We start from the raw sequence: 20894 nt of genomic DNA, 5'->3' as shown, positions 1-20894 counted from the left end.
ATGTGCTGTGATGATGAATGTGTTTATATTTTGAATACATCGTATCCAACAGAATTAATAGAACAAATACACCAGCACAAAGAAAAACTGGCTTAGATCAATTTCTTGGAGGTTTTATCCGAACATGACGGACACAAGTTGAACCCTGAACCAAACATTATGAAGCACAATATTCAGTTACTGTCCCAAAGTTTTGATTTATTACAGTGTCACATTTAAAACAAGGCACGTTTGTCATAAAGTACAACAGGAGCAAATGTACAGATGCATCTAAATGACGTTCTCTACAAACCTGGACTGACAGTAATCAAGGAGGACGCCTGGTAAGTGAGGGTCATAATTCATAACGTATAAACATAAATATATATCAACATATTGAGCTGATATGATGTGTCCCTTCGTATCACCATGTGAAGAGTCCCGAGATATTCTACCTTGTGATTTGCCGCCATACAAATAAGCTCAATTGAAATTGAATGGGCCTGGTCATCCATAACTTAAGATGACATTTTTAAATTGAAACGTTGAATTGTGTCACGGACGGATGACATCATAATGGCGTCATCAGCACTTCAAAGGACACATTCTAATTCCTGCCGTCTGCTGACTACATGTAGGACACACACACACACACACACACACACACACACCGCGCTTTAATCGACGACACTTGTTTTACAGTTCACGCCTAAAAATCCAGGTTTCATCCAAGACTCATTCAAGACGGATCCTCAGTGAAGGGAAGACATTTCTTTTATCCCCTCCCCCCCATTTAAAAAAAACTTTTTGTCATGGAGGTGCTGGACATTTCAACGGCATTTCATTCTGTATTCACTTTCACCGAGGAGGAGATTGAGAGGATGAAGAAGATGGAGAAGATGAAGAAGATGGAGAAGATTGAGGAGAAGACGGAGAAGAAGATGGAGAAGATGGAGAAGATGGAGAAGATTGAGGAGGTTGAGGAGGAAATTCTGGAAGAGATTGAGAAGAGTGAGAAGAAGATTGAGAAGATCGATAAGGAGGTTGAGGAGGAGGTTGCGGAGGAATGTGACACCACCTGCTCTTTCAAGTTCCCTGACGTAAGTCTCTACATGTACATGGCCAACGCTACAACAGATACAGGAGAATACAAACACAAACAATAATAATTGGTTCTTCTGAATTCAAGACAGCTGCAGACTTTGGCCCACCGACATTAAATGATGGTATATTTATCAGTAGACAATCAGAAAAGGAATCGTTGCTCATCTTGAATGTAATGTTTCAGCTGTATAGTTGACAGTATTTAAACAACCCTGGGTCATCTGTATATGATTATTCATCTCTCAAGTCTGTTCATTTTGTTCGCCTCTCGAATCACAGACATTGTTCGAGAATGAACGGGAATGAGCAACAAACCTGTCATTGTTTTACGCTTCACAGGATGATGAGGAAACGGAACGGCAGGATTCAGGCAAGTCTGATGGTCTGCACAGATCCCTGCGGATGGAAAGAGAAGCCAACGCCGCTCTTGAAGACGACTTGAGGAGACTGAGAAGAGGTCGAGCGGAAAAGGACAAAGCCCTGAGGCAGGAGCGGAGAGAAAAAGAGGCTCTTGCGAGAGCGTTGGAGAAGGAACGAGCCAAAAGAGACACTCTTCGTATTGAATTTGAGGTCACCAAGGCCGGGATGGCGAGTCTCAAGAGGTCGGCTGAAGCCCACCAGCTCGCACACGCGAAGCTTCAAAAGCAAACGAGCAAAATGACGGCGGAGCTCAAAGAGAACGGAGGCGTGATCGAGGAGCTCCGGATTGAGCTGCGGGCGAAATGTGACGTCATCGCTCAGGGAACACAATCCACCGATGAGCTGACGGGTGAACTGGGCAAGCTGAGGGAGGGACATCTCGAGAAAGACGAGGAAATTCAATCCCTTCAGTTCAGTGTTGGGATTCTTCAACGCAGCGTCGCGGTCAAAGACGATACTATTTCCTTACTGCAGGAGAAAGACGACCGGTTCGCCTCGGACCTCAAAGAGGAACAAGCTAAAAGCTGTAGACTCCAGAGGGATTACGAGGCCGTTGTGTCTGAGCAGCAGAAGAACCGAGATGAGCTCGTCCATCTGACTCTGGAAAATCAAACACTGGCCTCGGAGGACCAAAGGCTACGAGGTGAACTGGAGGATTCCCTCCGTGCGAGTCGGCTCGCGCGAGAGCAGCAGCAGCAGCGGCGGAGAGACGGGGAAGCTCGCAGCAGACTCAAGGACGGAGCGGAGAAGGAGCGAGCTCAGGTGTCGAGAGCGCGTCGAAAGAAGGAAAAGAAAGCGCCCGCCGACCCGGAGGGCGCGATGTACGACATGCAAACCCTGAGGATGGAGAACGAGGACATCCGGGCGAAATTCAGGGCCATGGAGGCAAAATACGACGCGATGTTCAAAGACGGCATGACGCACTCCCCGGGACACGGGGGAGCGCTCATCTGCAAGGACCCAGAGGCCGTCGCGAAGCTCCAGTACATGGTGTTCCAATTCAAAGCACAGCAGTCGGAGGGCAAGACGAGACGGGCCCTGAATCTGGAGAGGACACAAAGAGCTGTCTCGGAGGAGCGAGCCAGTCACACTGCCGCTGATCTTGAAAGAGAGAGGGAGCGCGCCAACCACACCCATTGCGCTCTTGAAAGAGAGAGGGCCACGTGTCAGGAGGTCCAGGCCGAGCTGAGGGAAGCATTGATCAGGCAGATAGAAACTCTGGAGGAGCGGCAGCATTTGACCACGGCCCTCCGGAGCGCCGAGCGCGGCCGCCGCTCGCGGGAACGGGGGCTCAGGGCGGAGGAGCGCGAACCCTCCGCCGACGAGGCGAACGAGTCCGTGCGCAGGCTGCGAGAGGAATACGAGTATCTGGGCAGGAAGCATCTGCACGTTCAGTCGAACTACCGCGAGCTGCTTGAAAGTCACAATGCGCTGCAAGGCAAATACCAGAGGCTCAGCTCGGACCGGAACTCAGTCCGTCTCAGTTCCGCTGAGCTACGTCCATAACCACGTGTTCATATAAGAGTTAAATATAGTTCCATGAGGTGGAGCGACCTCCGTGTGAGTCTCCGTGTTTCCACGTCGTGTTGAATACGGTTGTCGAACTAAACGGTTCCAGAATACGTCGCGTTCACGCTAAATTTTCAGACGCGGTGCGCCGCCATAAAGTGTCCCCTGTCGGTCGCTCTGTTGGTTGCGGTTTGCAACTTTACCACCAGATGGCGCCATAATTACAAAAAAATACACACTGGGGCTTTAACTTGTCAAAGTATGACGTTATGTTTGTGCCTCTTTCTTTCCTGAGTGAGCAACTTGAGAAACGGAGTTCAATATGTTTTTTTTGTTATTTCTAATTTGTGTTTGTACATTTGATGTATTTTGTCAATTATCTTGTCCAGTGGTTGTGAATTTCATCATTCGAGTTTGCTTATTTCTTTTTGCCGTTATGTTTATTCATGTTCCCTGTGGAAAGTTTGCCTTCATGCACATTCGCCTCCTGGGTTTCCGTAGTGATGAGGGTGAGAAATGAGATCGTTTACATTGACGATCTTAATGCACCTTGTTCACAATTTTATATTTTATATATTTTTTGTGATGTTTTACTCACCAAATTAATGTGTTTTGTGGTTGTTATCTGATTAATATGGAGCTGCAAGGTTTTTAGCATCCATGTCATAGGAATAATATATGTTATTTCACACACACGCACACACACACACACACACACACACACACACACACACAGAAGAGTAAAGAGAGGAACGTTCTCATGAGAAAGCTCATGTTCACCCTCCGGAAGCTATACAGCCTCGTCTGTCTGTGGTTTTCAGTTAAACACACAACGGATGATGAAACGCCATCTGTGTGTGTGTGTGTGTGTGTGTGTGTGTGTGTGTGTGTGCGCGCTCTCGGGGTCACTGAGAGGTCAGACAAGGCAGGCAGACGAAAGGGTCAGAAGGTCCCTCGGACCAGATGAAGTCGTCTGGTGTCAGTCTGAACTCAAAAGAAGTCGACAGATAAATTAAATCACCAAGTCAATCGATAACTAATCATTAAAGTCATTGGTTCAGCTTTGAGTCCTGTGGCCCTTTTTTAAATTATTATATATTCTGACACCTTAAAGACTAAATAACTTGTAGATCATTTAAGGATGAAAATGAATATCTGCTGCAACATTTTACTAGAAGTTATGATGCAAGACTTGAAATTTTCAAGCAAAAACATTACTTTGGATTTATTATTAGATAAGTACAAAAAACATTGACATGTTCTTTTCAGTTTTTAGCCATATTGAGTTCACTGATATTACAATAACTTTTGCGGGACAAGCTGCTGCAAATACGTTACATGAATATGAGAAACAATGATTCAGGACTTTTATAACTGATGAAACAAACCTTTTTTCCCTCTTCTATCTCCGGACACACTGAGCAGAGATTGTGATTATTTGTGCATCTGTGAAGGGTTTCCTGATGTCTCTCTATGTGAAGAACCACTGACCCTGTCTCCACCTCGTCCGTGGTCGAACACAGGACGGTTGAGTAACGGTTGTGTAAACGCTCCTTGTCTTTGTGCAGAAACAATCGCTGAAAACACACAATTCTGGGCCGGAGAGGCCTGATTCGGCCGCGCATTGTATCTCTGAATGAATTCCCACAGACAAAAAAACAAAACAAAGACGAGAGAACAAGACACTCGACAATCGGCTGGTCAATGATCACATGACGTAACTCGTCCATTGTGTCGCCGCGACTCACCGCAGAGGAGCTGAAGCTCGTGTCCACGGGTCGACCACGACCTCAGAGCGACAGAAGAGAAGAACCTGCACGTTGACGGTATTGCCGTTTTCTAAACCGTCATATATTCTTCATTTTTTTAAGCTGATGACGTTCACTTCAGCTGCACGGTGGCGTAGTGGTTAGCACTTCACAGCAAGAAGGTTCTGGGTTCGAGTCCCGGTTCGAGCCAACCGGGGCCTTTCTGTGTGGAGTTCGCACGTTCTCCCCGTGTGTGCGTGGGTTCTCTCCGGGTTCTCTCCGGGTTCTCCGTCAGAATGGGATCAGGTTCATTGGAGACTCTGAATTGACCGTAGGTGTGAATGGCGACCTGAACCCCGCCTCTCGCCCAATGTCGGCTGTGATTGGCTCCAGCCCCCCGCGACCCTTCAATGGACAAAGCGGTAGACGATGGATGGACGTTCACTTCACCCAACCCTAACCCTGCTGACCCCAACACGTCGACCGTCCGCCATCGCCGCCAAACACCAGGAGACGGGACAAGACGCGTGCGCCAGCCAGACCCAATGAACGAGCTCGTTCTTATCATGTTCTAAAGGTTCTTCCCAAACCCCGTCCTGGAAATGGGTAAAGTAGTTTTTGCGTAATCCTGCTAACGAAGAAAGCAACAAACAGAGAAACCAGGAAACAGTCACGGGTGGAAACGTGGCGTGCTTGACGGAGGTAACGAGGACACGAAGCCGACGTCGCGCCTCGTCACCATCACGTCTTCTTCACTGTCGGCGCCACCTGCTGTTGATCTTCACGGACCAACAGGGTCCCCGGGGTTCATCCTCTGGGGAGAATGAACGCCCTCAGCTTCACTTTCAGCTTCTTTCCGAGACGCCGGTCATTGTGTTTCATGTCAGTCACGTAGAAACACAGTAAATTAAGATGATAAACCTCTTTCTGAAATCCTCTACGGCCTCTGATTCCAACATGGGAAACTGCTTTGTTTGTTTATCGGAGCTGCGTCCGGGGGTCGGTTCCCTGTCGGAGCGGCTCGGTGTCTCGGGACCGGACGAGAAGCTAAACAAACTGTCCCTGGATCGGTTTGTCGGACAATTTGTCTCGAGACGTGCTGGCGTCCCGGAGGGACTTGTTGGAACAAGGAATCTGGAAACGCGGTTGTATCTTTACCTCTTCACGTCCGTCCTTTGCTCGGGGATTTGTCGGTTTGCTTCGGCAGGATTACGCAACAAAACCTGCTGGAAGGACGGAACGCGGGCCAAGAAGGAAACCAGGCATTTTTAAACTCTTTCTTCAACAACGTGAGACAGAATGTTTTTTGTTTTATTTTGACATTGTCACCAGGGAACGATTCATGGATCTTGATGGAAAAATATCAGGCCCTTTTAGTGGACTGATATCTATGACTAGGAGCGTTGGGCCTTGACGGACGGATGAACGCCACTGACTTTTCACTGTGCTGTCCAAACTGGGGGGAAGGTTGGAACAGGGTCCAGATGTAGATGCAAAGCAAGTAGGAGTTAGTGAGTTTAATAAATCAAGTTAGATCAAATCAAAAAAATCCAACACAGAATAAAAAGGCGGAAAAACCTCCTCTGCAGTTGAGTTGGAGTGTAACTGGGAAATAATACATTTATTAAAGTTAATATTTCACCTGTAACAACCATTTCACCTGAAGTGGCAGGTTGGATGTTACGCAACGTGTGGGAAGTGTGTGTGTGTGTGTGTGTGTGTGTGTGTGTGTGTGTGTGTGTGTGTGTGTGATACCGCTGGTCAACCTGTCGGGAACATTGTGTGGAGTCAACGTCAAATACAGCGTCTTGTTTTTCCCATAACCAAACCGGTTACACAACGCGGCATCAGCCTCCGACACAAAACAATAAGTCCCAAGTATTTAAAAAGGGGTTTCGGTGCAACGTGAGTTGTTCTGCAGCAGAAACTGTATTTGAGTTTCCTACAAGAGGAAGCTGCTCGGTCTAAGACGCCGGTTTTCCTGACTCCCCACCTGAAGGAAACAAAAGGCTCTGGATCAGCCGGCTCAAAGGGTGTGTGTGTGTGTGTGTGTGTGTGTGTGTGTGTGTGTGTGTGTGTGTGTGTGTGTGTGTGTGTGTGTGTGTGTGTGTGTGTGTGTGTGCGTGTGTGTGTGCGCGCGCGTGTGTGTGTGTGTGTGTGTGTTTGTGTGAGTGTGTGTGTGTGTGTGTGTGTGTGTGTGTGTGTGTGTGTGTGTGTGTGTGTGTGTGTGTGTGTGTGTGTGTGTGGTTGTTGTTTACCTGCATGTTGCTGGTTGCCCCATGTGAGTGCGCAGGTTTGGGTCTTCGTCTTCCTGCAGAGGAAGGAAGACTCACATTAAAGCGCTTCTCTGCCAGCGACTTCCCAAAAATCACCATTGTGTTTTTGTGCCCGTCCACATTTGCTCAGGTATTTTTTCCAAAACGAGTTTTTTTTCCTCCTCCTATGCTCTTAAAAATAAGATAAAAATAAATCTCCGTCGAGATCATGTCAGAGCAACAGGCCGTGAGAGGCCTGAAGAAAAGAGTCGTGGTTCCCTTTGAGTGACAAAACTGGAAACGTTGTTTCTAAAAAACAAACAGAGTTTTGCAGAAGTTCTTTTCTTAATGACCTAAAACACTGAAACTAAACTAAACCAAATCAAAATAAATCAAACCTCTCGTACGTGTGGACAGGATCTTGTTGTCGGGATCCGGTGTGAGCAGAAGTGATGAAGTGCCACATTCTATTATCATTATTCTTTATCTTTTTTTATTTATATTGTAATTTGTGGGAAAACACATTTTGGATCCGGTCAAATAAATCTTCATCAAGAAGAGGATGTGCGTCACAGAAACACCTAAGCAACAATAACTTTGAAACAATGTTTTCCATGGAGCGGACGGAGGTCCCATCACACGGCTCCTGAGTCACGGACAAACGTTTGAATCGCGAAGGAAAAAAATGTCCTCAAATGACAGAAACCATCTTTGGAAACATTTATGTAACGTGTACTTTGATTCTATACTTTGGTCCATGTCCCAGCTCCTTACGACCTATACTGCAGCCAGACACCAGGGGGCGATCTGGATGATTCGGCTTCAGTTTGGGAGCCGTCATGGCGTTCCACCTTAATTCACAGTCTCTGATTGTGACCTAATGCCGCCTCGTTTATTAGATGCTTATAATATTTTGTATTGGAACGCAGAGGTAGAAAAAGTGAAACACTCACACACGTGTACACTGGTCTTGAACCTTCGATGGGCCTTTTGTACGTTCCAAAAATATCCGCACAATCATTGCTTTAACCTGGTCCTCACACACACACACACACACACACACACACAAAGACAGGGGTAAAAAACAAGCGAGATAGAGATCTGCAGGAGGGAGGGACAGAAACCGCAAAACAGGCTGTAACAGAATGTTCTTCAATTAGCGTGTTTGAAATGGCTGAACGGTCTTGAACTCAACAACTCAAACCCTTAAACACACACACACACACACACACACACACACACACACACACTCGCCTGTCGGAGGAATATGTTAAGGTGGATAAATGAGCGACACAAGTTCAAGAGATTGTTGCTCCTACGGTCAGAAGTGGAAAGTGATCTAAGTTGTGTGTGTGTTTGGAGGCATGTACTGTACATTTTCATTTTTACATTTCCTTCACTGTACTTCTACATTTATTTGACAGCTCTGGTAATTTTTTTCAGATTAATATTTTGCATTAAACGTCCGTTCATTAGATATAGCTGTCAGTAGGTTAAAAAAATTATAATACATCTCTATGATGTTGTCTTTTTAGGAATCACAAGAAAATTGTTTTGTACACAACACAATTTTGATCAAAATGTGATAATTGGAGGTGCAGGGCTTTTAGCCATCAGCAGTAACGGAGAGCAATGCTAACAATTAGCAACGGGGTGCCACAGGGCTCTGTAAGAGTGCCCCTGACGTTTGTTAATTATGACAAATGTAGGCATAACATTTTAATGTTGCAAATATCATTTTTTACGCTGAAGATTTATTATATGTATTTTTGTATTGTGGAGACAATTTAGATGAAAATTAACACAAGATAACACTTTCAAGTGCTGTATATAAAATACGTTATTGCTCTTCATAAAAATAACTTTTGTTTAGCTACTTGTGCTTATTTTATCTTTAATAACCTCCCTGTTTATTTGAAATAAACATTTATTACTGTGGATGATCTTTCTACTAGAACATACAAACATCTCGTTAAATAAAATGAACCTGAATAAACCACACATGAGGCCGATGAGGGAGGGTAAGAGCAGTATGCTTTAATAAGATATCAGTGCAGAAACACAAACTTCTCATTGGAATAAAATCCCCATAATGTAATAACAATATATGATAATAATAACAATAATAATAAGATCAATATGAATTTAAGCATGATAAAAAAAGGAGAATCGGCTAATATAACTGTACTATATGACATAGAGAAAACCACAGAAGTAGCTGGCCATGGATCCCAAAACTCTGCTGTTACAATGAGACGAGAAGAAACGCTGACGTCGTCTTTAAAGAGGAAGTGCGATGAACGCAAAGAATGAATCCCGGAACTGTTTGTCTCACTTGTTTTCGGGGGAACCCCTTTCAGTCAGCACAGCATGGAGCACTACGAGCGCTAAGACTGGTGACAGACCTTCTAGATTTTAAAGTAGAGACGTGAAGCCCCGCCCATTTTTGGGTTAGCATCTGTTTCGCTAGCTGCTGAACAGCGGACATCTTTTCTGTCAAGACAAATATCAACTACGACTGGGGAGAGTAAGATTGTCCCAATTCTTCATCTTAGTAAAGATAAAATAATATTAGCCTATGAAAACTGCACCTGTCGAGAAGGTTTAAGACTCAACAGGAGTGTGTTTATTGAAAGCTAATTAAAATAATGTTAAAATAATGTTATAATATAATATACGTTATAATAATAAAGTTATAATCGTCTGGCCAAATCAAGTGGAGGCGAAGCTAGCTCAAAGCGCGGGCGGGGCTCCTGCTCTGCCTACATTTTTATTTTTAATACGACTTCCATTTAGCCATCTCTTTCCACATACATGAACACAATTTAGTCAAATCTCATCAGATGAAAAGAACCCACGTTGAGGTGCTGTTCTGCTTCCACACACGTTTTACCGCCTAAGACTCTTTAAGAACATCTATATATAGTTTAAATGTATATTAAAAATAAGGATTTAAAAAAGAATATTGTTTTCCGGAAACCTTAGAGCCTTAAAACTTAAGATATTTTGAAACAGAACTTCCTCTTCATAATCGAGTCACAGGCGCAAGTTTGGTTTGCAGACCGACGGTATTGGATTCTTAAAAACGTGTGTCAAGCTTCTCAAACACTACACCCCCCCCCCCCCCCCCCGTCTTTAATCAACTAAACCTAAACGCACCACAAGCGGCTCCATCGACAGACGGGCTGTCAGGTCGTGTGATGAGCTCGGGGAAATCCATTTCCTTAAAAACCTCTGACAAAGTTGGACTCTTCCTCACCAGGGGATCTACAATGGGTTCGTCTAATGGGGTTCTGATTGAAACCTATGGGGGTTCTACTGTATGTTCCACCACTGGAAGGAGGCTACAGAGGAGCTGTCGAGGGTTTATGATTATGAAGATCTACCCAAACTGCACACATATAAGATGCAATGTCAAGTTGGGATCATCTTCAATAAGCCCCTCCCCCCTTAACTGTGCTGTAGAAGGGTGAACTCTGGACTGGTCGGAACAACCAGGGACGATAAGGCACATCATACGGATCAAAATAAAACTTTGAGGAACACTTCAGCACGACGTGAAGCAGAGAAGAGCGTTAGTGGATATCCATCCGGATGTGATAAAAGTTCTACACATGACACCACGTGGTCTTATGAAGCACCATTGCTTTTTATAGATGCAACTGGAAAAACTATAGGATTAGTTGTGTGTCTTTACAATATTCAAAACGCTACATATCTGAAAAAAATCTCAACTTTTTTGTTTCTATTATCTTAAAGCGAGAACAAAACAAAAAAAAAACCCAGTACTGGCCCACAACAGATGCAATAGATATATATATATATATATATATTTTAAGGATAAATCTCTGGAGGGATAAAAAATAAAAGATAAAAAAATGCCACTACACAGAAACAGCATGAGAGGAAACAGCAATGTGAGGGATCTGCTCCATCTGCATCTACGGCGGATAGATGAGGACAAAGTACCAGGACACATAAACACTAAAAAAAACACTGTATTCAACATTAAGTTTTGTCTTTTTAAAATACGTAACATGTATGTGCACAAAGCTCTAGGAATTCAAAGTGGTCACCAACAACAACAGTTACCTCAAAAAGCACAACAGGAAACAGAAAGTGAGCCGGAGGGAAACACAGGAAGAGAGAGAGGAGAGAAAAACTGCTGATGATATTACTCATCACGTTGTATCGGGAGCGACGATTACGTCTCTGTATGAAAGCTTCCGTCTATCGGCGCCACGAACTCAAAAAGGAAAACTGTCCCTGTCCTAATCATGAAGGTAAATCATACGCTCCGCTTCACAGGCTGCTGCTTCTGCTACGAACGAACGAAGTGACGTTGCACCCACAGGGGGCGACCTCTCCTGCCCGTCGTCATCTGGAACCTCAAGGGGCCCGAATACGGGGCGATCGAGGTCTGGAAGGAGGAGGTCTCTGATTGGTTTTGGGCCCTGGTGAAGCCGAAGACCAACTGATTGGCCTTGTTGCCCTCCGGCGGCTCTAGTGGTCCCTCTGACCCCGTCGCGCTCTTCTGCTCGTCCCAAGTGGCTGAACTGCATCCCACGTCCCAGAATACCCCCCGGTCGACTCAAAGGACTCAACATCACCAGTGATTTTGCACATTTTACAATATTTCGTTGAAAAGAATCTCTCACTGCACTTTCACATTTCAGCCGAGACATTTGTTTTACGCTCACGTCTGTGGACGACATCGTCCCCGATGAGACATGAACGCTGGATCATCCGTAGCAGTGGACAGTGCACGAATCATCTGGTGTCATGAGTTTGTTGTCTGTCAGCGGGATTACGCAAAAACGACTTCACAGATTTCCACGTCACTTGGTGGAACATGGGCCGAGAAAGAACCGATCACATTTTGGCGTAGATTTGGACAAATGGGCGGATACGGAAATTATTCTTTAACTTTCTTTGTGATTGATGTGGCTTAATTGAATTTGAAGGATTGTTGGACCTTGTCTCTGGATGTTGGACTCGTGGTTTGGTTGAAAGAAAACAATTTTAATACGCCTCTATTCATTTTCCGATAACTTACAGACTATTACAGACAAATTATTTGTGAATTGCAGCTTTTATAGTGTTTTTTTTAAATAATCACACAGTGGATGAACTTTCTAATCAAGTTGCCATCAAAACGCGTTAATGTGGCTTGGACCAAAAAATATTAAAATATTGCAGATTTGATGTTAATTGTGACTCGACTTGTGACACGGAAATGAAAATAAACCAGCGGCTGCTTTGATTTGCAGAAAAGAAAAATGACGTATAAAACTGTGTGGTGAAGTGAAACATGCAGGAGAGGTCCCACTTTCTCATCCTCAGTGTGTGTGTGTGTGTGTGTTTTCTATCAGTTTGGGGAACAAGGCCTAACTTTTCCTGCTGACTATATAAACTTTATCTCGATGAAATAAAAAAATTGCACGATATGAAATAAAAACAACAACAACCCTGTAGTCACACGAGCTCCTCACCCGACCGAGAGGCGAGAGAAACACGTCACGGTAAATCACACAGACACTTTTAAGAAGAAGAAAAAAAAACCTTAACAATATTCAACTTACAGTAGAGTACATGTATTGCAATATATGTTTATTAGTGTGTCTTTTGAGATGAGACACAAGAGAAGAATAGAATAATCTGCTAGGTAGAGTGAGGACATGAACAGAGCCGCGTTGATGTGGATTAAATAACGTGGGGAGAGTTGATAAGAGTTAACATGTCTCAGCTCAGATAACAGACTAACTGTAATAACTAAAATAACAATATAATGCATATGCCATTAAATTTGACCCGAACAGATGTATAATACTTTGTGTGCACCAGTTTTCTGTTGTGAGGATCCGAGTCTCAGAGTTTTTTCACGGTGACGTCGGCAGAGAAAGGCATCCTCGTTGATTCTGCTTATTGATTCCAGCTTCTAAATGTTATTGAGAGAGAAATTAAATCTAGATATCATAAAAAATGAACATCTTTGTCTTTCGCCACGTATGATCAACAGTTGTAGTGTTATTTTCTGCCACTAGGGGTCGTCTCAATTTAGAACAAAGACAGAAGCCGACGTTCGTTGGTGCGCTGACGCAGCACGGCATCATGGGAGTCGTCGTCCACGCCGCCGCTAACGTGCTGCTCAACTTGTTTCTTGATAACTTAAGATTCAGACGTCCGACGTCTAAAAACCTTCATCCGGCTAAAAACCACCAACATCTAAAATAGTGCATCGTAAAAATGTGACTGGATAAAAAGTCCATTTTAACACTGACGCTGAAACGCACACACTTACTTGAGTTACTTTAAATCACAGATTTCTCCTGGTTTGAAACATGCTGACTCACAACAACGTACAGAACATAACTTGTGGTTCAACTCCATCTGGAGCTTCTCGAGTGTGGTCCCAAGATGACAAAAGCAAAATCCCAAATTATCTAAATTAATAGTTTTATCCCTCCTGGCGTCGTACGATAATTAAAATGAATCCATCTTAACAGGTTTCACAAAATGTTCCCACACAGTTGAGTAATTCTAAAGTTAGATTAGATTCAAGTTGGGGACTAATGCAACAGACAAAACGCAAACGCAAGTTTTTTTCCGCGTAACCACGAATTAATAACGAATAACGCAAATTTCTCGTCATTCTCTTTCACTCGCTCATATTGAAACATTTCAATGTGCGCGTGGCACGAAGGAGCGTTGAGGTCCTCCGACGTCGGCGGACACTCTCGGGTTGCTTATTCGTAAGTAACGCGTTTGGTGTGGTTGATTACGAAGTCATCTGTCGGGATCGATAAGCAGAATCAAAGAGCGCGTTGTGTAAAAGAATCCTCGGTTTTCATTCATTTAGTAAATGGCGACGATCCAGAACCAAATTCACGAAACCAGACTCTGACTCGAGGCCTCGACTGGAACTAGAAAAACGTCTCCGTTAACGGGTCGGGTAGCGTGATAACGTCCTGTCAGAGCTCAGTGAGTAAAGAGAAGTTCACATCAGGGCTTAGTTCTGCAGAGAGGACAGACTCTGGGTAAGACACTGGTTGTCGGTTTGAATCCCGGGCCCATATGTAGCTTGGTCATGGGTTCCCAAGGCCACAGTGTGTGTGTGTGTGTGTGTGTGTGTGTGTGTGTGTGTTGGGCAGAGCTGGTCTTTAAGGCAGATTGTGTGTGAGTGTGTGTGAATCCCACACCTCTAATACCCTGTTTACACCGAAGACCCGTTGACCCCCAAACCCCCCGGGACCAGAGAGTCGAGCCTTCAAAGTCCCGTACGCGGGTCAGGCATCGTTTTTACACCCTTGTTATTAAATCGTCCCCCATCGACCCTTTTTTTCACCAAGTGACCCACATCATCTCAGAAATGTGGGTCCTTTGTGTTTACTGGCTCAATGCAGGGAAACGTTTGTACGTTGGGTGGTCGACCTGCATCTGATCCAAGTCAAAAGCTTTGAGGAATAAAATTGGCTTGACCCTGAACTCTGGGCTTGTTTTCGAGGGTCAAGGTACAGAACTACAGAGAAGGGGGCCGAGGCCGAATGAACCAAACAAGGCAGGATGAGGTTGTGGATACCGTTCCCTATAGGTAGCTCAGCCTCGGGGCATCAGAGGGCCCAGAGGTACGAAGGTGAAGAGAAGGTAAAGTCTCAGGCCTGGGACTGAAGTCCGGGTCTATGGCAGGTGGTTTGAATCTGGCGCTCTAGGTGGCCTGGTCCAGGGCTCGCAGCAGGTCGCAGCCCTGGAGGAGGTGCCGGCTTCCCTGCAGCGGGACGTTGACCTCGCAGTCGTAGCGGGTCAACTCCGGCAGACAGGAGCGCTCGAAGGACGGGCCCAGCAGACGACTCGCTATACCTGGGAAGTGACAGAAAACCAGTGGCATCAGCGACTCGACAGGCAGAAGACAGTCGTCGGAGGCAACAGATGTAAAAACCTGATCTTGTTGAAACAGGCGGAAAGAAAGTCTGGCAGACTGTGGTTCTGATCGGGACGAGGCTCTGAATCATCGGCCTTTATCTTTCCAACTTTAGCGCAGCGACTGGAGCCTCAAGCATCGGCACGTGACCAGTGGAGCAGAGCTCCGATTGGCTGGATGTCGGTTCGACTTCACACAGAATCAATACGAGGCTTCGTGACGTTCGTCCGATTCACAATAACGCTGCTCGTCTGTTTGCGGTCTGTTCACTCGCTACCTGCTTCAGAGTTCTGTCCCGAGTGTGACGCGGGGGGATTCTCAGTCGCGTCAACTCACCCTGGCTCTTGTTCGAAGGCAGCAGGTTATAGTCGGCGTAGTTGCCGCCCATCCCGTTTCCTGGGTACTGCGACTTTCTGTGCTGCTGCTGCTGCAGGGAGCCGAGACACGACGACATGCCGCCGCCGCCGGGCATCATCCTGCTCATCCCCGAGTCTGAGGGAAGAGGCGAGGAGAAGTTACAGGCAACAATGCCCCGTCACGTGGACCATGTGACTCTTTCTGCTCGTCTACGGTACCTGCCAGAGATCCCGCGCTGAGGGAGCGGTCCATGGCGACGCAGTTCTCCCCCCTCATCCTCTTCCACAGGATTTCTGGCGACCTGCTTTCAGCCTGGATCACAGATGGAATGGAAACTTGAATAAGCGATTGAAGCGATTCAAAGTACAGATAATCATCAAAAACCCGTATCATCATGGCCACGAGTCCTGATCTTAATAATCATCGAGGCCACGATAATAGAAGGTTTTTCATTCTGTCTCTTGTGGACATCAACTGATTCTACTGGATGTGTCCGTCCAACAATCGGCTCTTATTTTCACGGCGCCGTGATTCTGGGGACGATGTGGATGTGAACCCTCACCACGTTCATCTGGGCGAAGGAGCGCTTGATGCTGTTGCTCATGGCAACTCGGGCTGGACTCATGTCTCTGTAGGCTTGCACAAAATTCTCCATGGACCTGCACAGACACACAGACACACGCCACATGTAAATCCGATGCGGATTTCTTTCCACGTTTACTGATAAAAAGAAAAGAGAAGACATTTCAAGTGTTTTGTCGTCCCCATCACCTCTGTTTCTGCACCAGATGCGTCATGTTCTGGCGGCAGGACGGATGCGCCTCCCCTGACAGGTTTTCCATCAGGTAGGACTTGGCGGCGTGTGGCTGTTGTTGGTAGGTCAACAGAGGGTCCGGGGGCCACTGCAGATTCTGCCTGCCACCCATGGAGGACAGGGGGGTGCTGGCCGGGGCCTGGTAGGGGGGGTTCTGCATGTGCCCCATCATGCAGGGCACGGCGCGGTGGTGGTTCACCGCCCCCTGGCTGGAGGCTCTCTTCTCCCCTGTGGCCCAGGACGCGGCTGACCGCGGCTGATAGTGGCCCTGGGGCTGCGGCGGGGAGGACAGGGGCTGGAAGAGGCTGGTGATGTTGCTGAAGCTCTGCTGGGACGCCTGGCGTATTTGTAGAGTGCCGCAGCTGCCGCCGCCCATGGATCCCGCCGGACCCCCCTCCAGGGACTCGGACTCCGGGATGATGGGATGCAGCTGGAAGTCCTCTCCGTCCATGGGGATGTAAGGAGCCAAGGTCTCCAGGTCCAAGTCACTTAAGTCCCTCTGGGAAAGTGGAAGACGACATAGTTTGTTAAAAATAAGAAGAAAAAATGTAGCTTTTGTTTATCTTGTATTTACAGAAATGCTCAGTTATACAGCTGTTGAATTGGAGTTATTACAGAGAAGCAGTTCAAGTTAGGTGTGGCTAATTTGAGTGACGAGTTGATTTTTTTGCGCTCTCGATTTAAAGTTTAGAAATGTGAATATTCCACTGCTCAGAGGAAAAAATGTTAATGCACTTAAAAGCTTCCAAAGATTTCAGATATGTAGCAATAATCTGTGTAATCTGCTCCTTTGTAAAATAAATACGTACGAGCTGTTCTTCAGAGGCTTTTTCCCCCAAAAAGGAGCAGAGACAAAGTTTCACTAAACGAGGCCTCGTCATTCGCAGCTCGGAGACAAAGGTTCCGTCTTTTTTACGGGGACGGGGGACGCGGGACGCACCTCAGTGTTCTCAGGGCTGCTCCTGCTGCCGCCGCCGCCGCCGCCCTCGGTGTCCAGAGCGAACAGCTTCTCCGTCAGCTCCACCTTCAGGTCACTGTCCAGTGGGCTGTAGTAGTCACCTGGGCTGCTGGGCTGCAGCGAGGAGAAGGGGAGGAGTCAGAGAGAGAACACAGGTCACATTCACTCCGCCTGCTCCTTCCAAAACATCCGCCCCCGTTATTCTCACACACATTGCCCACTGTTAGTGACCTTTGACCCCGCCAGGCCTCACTGAACACCAACCACAACCAGTCGCTCGCTCACTAACTGATAACCCCTCGTCCTCACCGTGGAGCAGCTGCTGAGGCTCGGAGTGGCGCTGCCCGGCGGCGCATTCTGCTGCTGCACCGTGAATGTGGCGGCCATGTTGGCCACGTCTCCTGGAGCCGGAGCCGGAGCCGGGGTTTGGCCCGCGGCCGGCGGGACCAGCTTGTGGCTCTCGCCGGCCCAGGACGGAGGTCCTGGAGGCAGCATGGCTGCGGCGGACACCTCGAACTGGGGGCGAGCTGCGGAAAAAGGACACGGAGTTGATGCAGATCGTGTTGTAGGTTATTGCTACGTGTTTTTCCTTCAAAAGGACATCATCGATCAATACATACGAGTGAAATGATCCGACAAACCGAAGTCGAGGGAGACGATCGTGTCCCCCGCGGTCGGCGCCAGCTGCGCCAGGTCCTCGGGCTCTTCCTTGAGTTTGGCGTACAGGGCGTCGCCCGGCTCTCCGGTCACACCCGCACCTCCGGCGGTGAAGAAGCTGTTCATGCGGCGAGGCTTGAACAAGGTCTCCGTCTGCTCCAGGGACAAGACCATCGACTTCTCCTCGATGTCGCTGCGGGAGGACATTAAAACGTCATAGTATAGTGAGATATAAAAAATCGAATAGTATAGTACGACATCAAAATCTAGTCGTACAGGAACCGGCGGCGTGTTGCTCACCTGAGGACGTAGTTGATGCACACGATGCACTGAGGCTGGGAGTTGCGGTTGTTGTAAATAACGGTTCCCTGGGTTTCGACCCAGATGAAGCCTCCGTTCTTGGCCAGCATGCGGTACTGACCGCTCACCGCCTGGCCCTTGGTGCACACTGCAGAGAGAGAGAGACCTGTAGTATGGGATGATGTCGCTCGCCCATGATAGAACACGACCTGGGACCGCACAGCGTGTGTTTCCATTGTGTGTTTGTGTTTATCTAAACGTCTAAATTACTGAAATACTTGATTTAATATCCATGCTCTGGTGTTGGCTGTGAAACAAACCAAACGTTTGGTCCGCAGGAAGAAAAAAAAAGGAAAAGAGGAAAGTGGGAGGTTTTGACTTTGAGCCGAGGAGGAGATGAGCTGGACGGCGTCCAGGGATCAGCGCTGGCGTGGGAACGGACCGAGGACTGTGGTCAGCCAGTGTACACCAGGCCAGTGACTGTGTGTGTGTGTGTGTGTGTGTGTGTGTGTGTGTGTGTGTGTGTGTGTGTGTGTGTGTGTGTGTGTGTGTGTGTGTGTGTGTGTGTGTGTGTGTGTGTTGAGGGAGTTTAAGGTGGCGTTGCATGTAGCAGAGAACGGAGTTAGCGTGTGCTGATCGACAGGCCTGTCACGTTGGCAGTGAGAGCAGGTCGCCTGTGTGTGTGTGTGTGTGTGTGTGTGTGTGTGTGTGTGTGTGTTACACAGAGAGAGAGATAGAGAGCCCTTTATCAGCACATTTCAGCCAACTAAAGATGTTCTGAGACCAAAGGAAAGATTCACATGGAGCACAAACACTCACACATCCATTCATCCATTCATTTAAAAAAAGTTTTATTTAATCAATTAAACGTCAGTTTCTTCTTGATTTATAAAAACCTACGTCTTAGAGGCCAAATCTGCATTTTGACGATTCTCACTCCTTTAGTCAAAGATGTTTTTCACTCAAATCAAAAACTATTATAAACTTTTGTGACTGTGTTTTTTCCACATGGTTCAGTTTAACAATGAAACATTCAAGATGTTAACTGTTTCTCGTCAAATGAAAATGTTTTTAGGAGAATTTTTTTTATTCTCAGCAAAGTCAGCGATCGTATTGAGTGATGTCACAGGTGATACACGCACGCACACACACGCACACACACACACACACACACGTTTCTATTATGTTGCTGGTGTGTTTTTTTTCTTAAGTTAATTATCCCGTTTCTTGTGATGTTGCTGTTGTTCAAAGCGTCCAATGATACAGTGATGTAACACACACACACACACACAGACACAAACACACACACACTGTCATTATGTTGTAATAGTGGCCACCTGGCTCCCTGTCCACTGTGTTCGTGGCAGCAGATGTTCAAACTTCATCAGCGGCTTATGCTTAATTTGATAAAAGTCGTCTTTATACCGTGTCCCTGCTCTGCACACACACACACACACACACACACACACACACACACACACACACACATCATCATATATATATGAAGAAGATAGACAGATAAATGACAGATAATCTGATAAGACACCTTTGCAGGATTGTGTGTGTGTGTGTGTGTGTGTGTGTGTGTGTGTGTGTGCGTGCGCGTGTGTGTGTGTGTGTGTGTGCGTGCTCACAGTTGTGGTGGCTCTTGGTGACGCTGTCCGAGTCGAGGGCGTGGTAAAAGTCGTAGACGGAGCGACCCATCAGATCGTCAGGAGTGTAACCCATCAGCTCCGTTACCCTGCAACACACACACACACACACACACACACACACACACACAGGTTTAGTAACACACACACGCACACACAGGTTTTGTTCTGATTTCAACCCGTTTGATTCCCTCCTCACACGCGATGCTTGTTAAGACAGATCCTGAACCTTTTGGCTCCGCACCTCAAACAGAGACGTGGGACAAGTCGTCCAATAATAAGACGCGCTCACATTCCCCGTCTCCGCCGACTCGCTCTGTTTTCTGGGAACAGCTAATCTCTCTGTCGCTCTCATCACAGGTCCACTGGGTTGACGAGGTTGACTTTTAATTACCGGCCTCATTTTAAACCAAACCCAGCTGAATAAGAGAAAGTCACAGTTGCACATTTGCAGTTACAGGAACATGAACATGAACACAGACTCAGTTCATTCACGCTCTTTGTTTGGTTTCATTATTATAACTGTAATTGTGATAAATCAAACCAGACCAAAGAGCGCCAGCACAGAATCTCTTCTGTCCGCTTGTTCTCACAAACGTTGTTGTGAGAACACAACCACAGGAAATGACCCCGGAACATGAGGTTTTATGGACAGAAGTGGATGGAATGTGACTTTATTTGACACCAACATCTCAAGAAGATTGACTGTTTACAGAGTTTATTCTTAATAGATTCATTGATCCTGGATAGATGACAAGCCGTCAGTCTTTAAAAGAAAATCATGCTCTTTTTGTTATAGGAACATATTATTGAGAGCAAATTGTTCAGTCAAACTCTATAGGAGTTATGGATTGGGCTGATGTCACTTATCCAATTCATTTCTGTTTGAATTAGAGAAGATGAGTCACTGTGTTTTCCTATCCGTCGTTGTGATTGGCACTGAACACAACCAACCAAGTGGGAGACATGCAGAAAATTTAAAAAGATCATTTGCTTAATCTTTTTCGAGGCAGTGTCAATGTGTTTTTATTGTTTTTTTTAAATACATTGATTTCATGGATTTACATTATTAGGTTTACATATGGCTTTTATGGTTTCTCATCAGTCCATGATTTGTTCTTATATTGGTGGATTATTGTTTCATTGTTTAAATGAGTTGTAATTTGCTGCTCTGCTGCTCCAACATTAAATCAATTGGCCTTAAACTGCACAATCACGCTCTA

General features: G+C 46.2%; 2 protein-coding genes and 1 long non-coding RNA gene across 4 annotated transcripts in view; 1 reads left to right on the top strand and 2 right to left on the bottom strand.

Annotated features, from left to right (window-relative positions):
• The first annotated feature begins 657 nt into the window (after positions 1-657).
• Positions 658-3009, top strand: LOC118284136 (trichohyalin-like). Its single transcript, XM_035606804.2, has 2 exons — positions 658-1079; positions 1423-3009. Exons 1-2 carry the CDS (start codon positions 792-794, stop codon positions 3007-3009), a joined length of 1875 nt encoding a protein of 624 aa, XP_035462697.2. The 5' UTR covers positions 658-791.
• A 2095-nt stretch (positions 3010-5104) lies between these two features.
• On the bottom strand, positions 5105-8943 carry LOC118283553. The gene is made up of 3 exons (XR_004784577.2): positions 7969-8943; positions 7019-7071; positions 5105-6753 (listed from the first exon to the last, which is right to left on the bottom strand). It is a non-coding gene; the product is annotated as an uncharacterized LOC118283553 (long non-coding RNA).
• Positions 8944-9027: 84 nt separating this feature from the next.
• Positions 9028-20894, bottom strand: part of epas1b (endothelial PAS domain protein 1b) — a 42322-nt gene continuing 30455 nt past the window's right edge. The window contains exons 7-16 of one of the 2 annotated variants that reach the window (XM_035605652.2): positions 19654-19760; positions 18020-18167; positions 17683-17912; positions 17372-17589; positions 17045-17176; positions 16062-16603; positions 15853-15949; positions 15509-15602; positions 15270-15425; positions 9028-14872 (exon numbers count right to left, since the gene is read on the bottom strand). In XM_035605652.2, the coding sequence (XP_035461545.2) occupies positions 14721-14872; positions 15270-15425; positions 15509-15602; positions 15853-15949; positions 16062-16603; positions 17045-17176; positions 17372-17589; positions 17683-17912; positions 18020-18167; positions 19654-19760 (1876 nt within the window). In that variant the 3' untranslated portion in view covers positions 9028-14720. The remainder of the gene's footprint in view (positions 14873-15269; positions 15426-15508; positions 15603-15852; positions 15950-16061; positions 16604-17044; positions 17177-17371; positions 17590-17682; positions 17913-18019; positions 18168-19653; positions 19761-20894) is intronic. The other variant, XM_035605653.2, reaches the window with a different exon arrangement.

Source organism: Scophthalmus maximus, chromosome 10 (genome assembly GCF_022379125.1).
Source record: "Scophthalmus maximus strain ysfricsl-2021 chromosome 10, ASM2237912v1, whole genome shotgun sequence".
NCBI classification, from domain to species: Eukaryota; Metazoa; Chordata; class Actinopteri; order Pleuronectiformes; family Scophthalmidae; genus Scophthalmus; species Scophthalmus maximus.
This window is presented reverse-complemented; position numbering and strand designations above follow the sequence as displayed.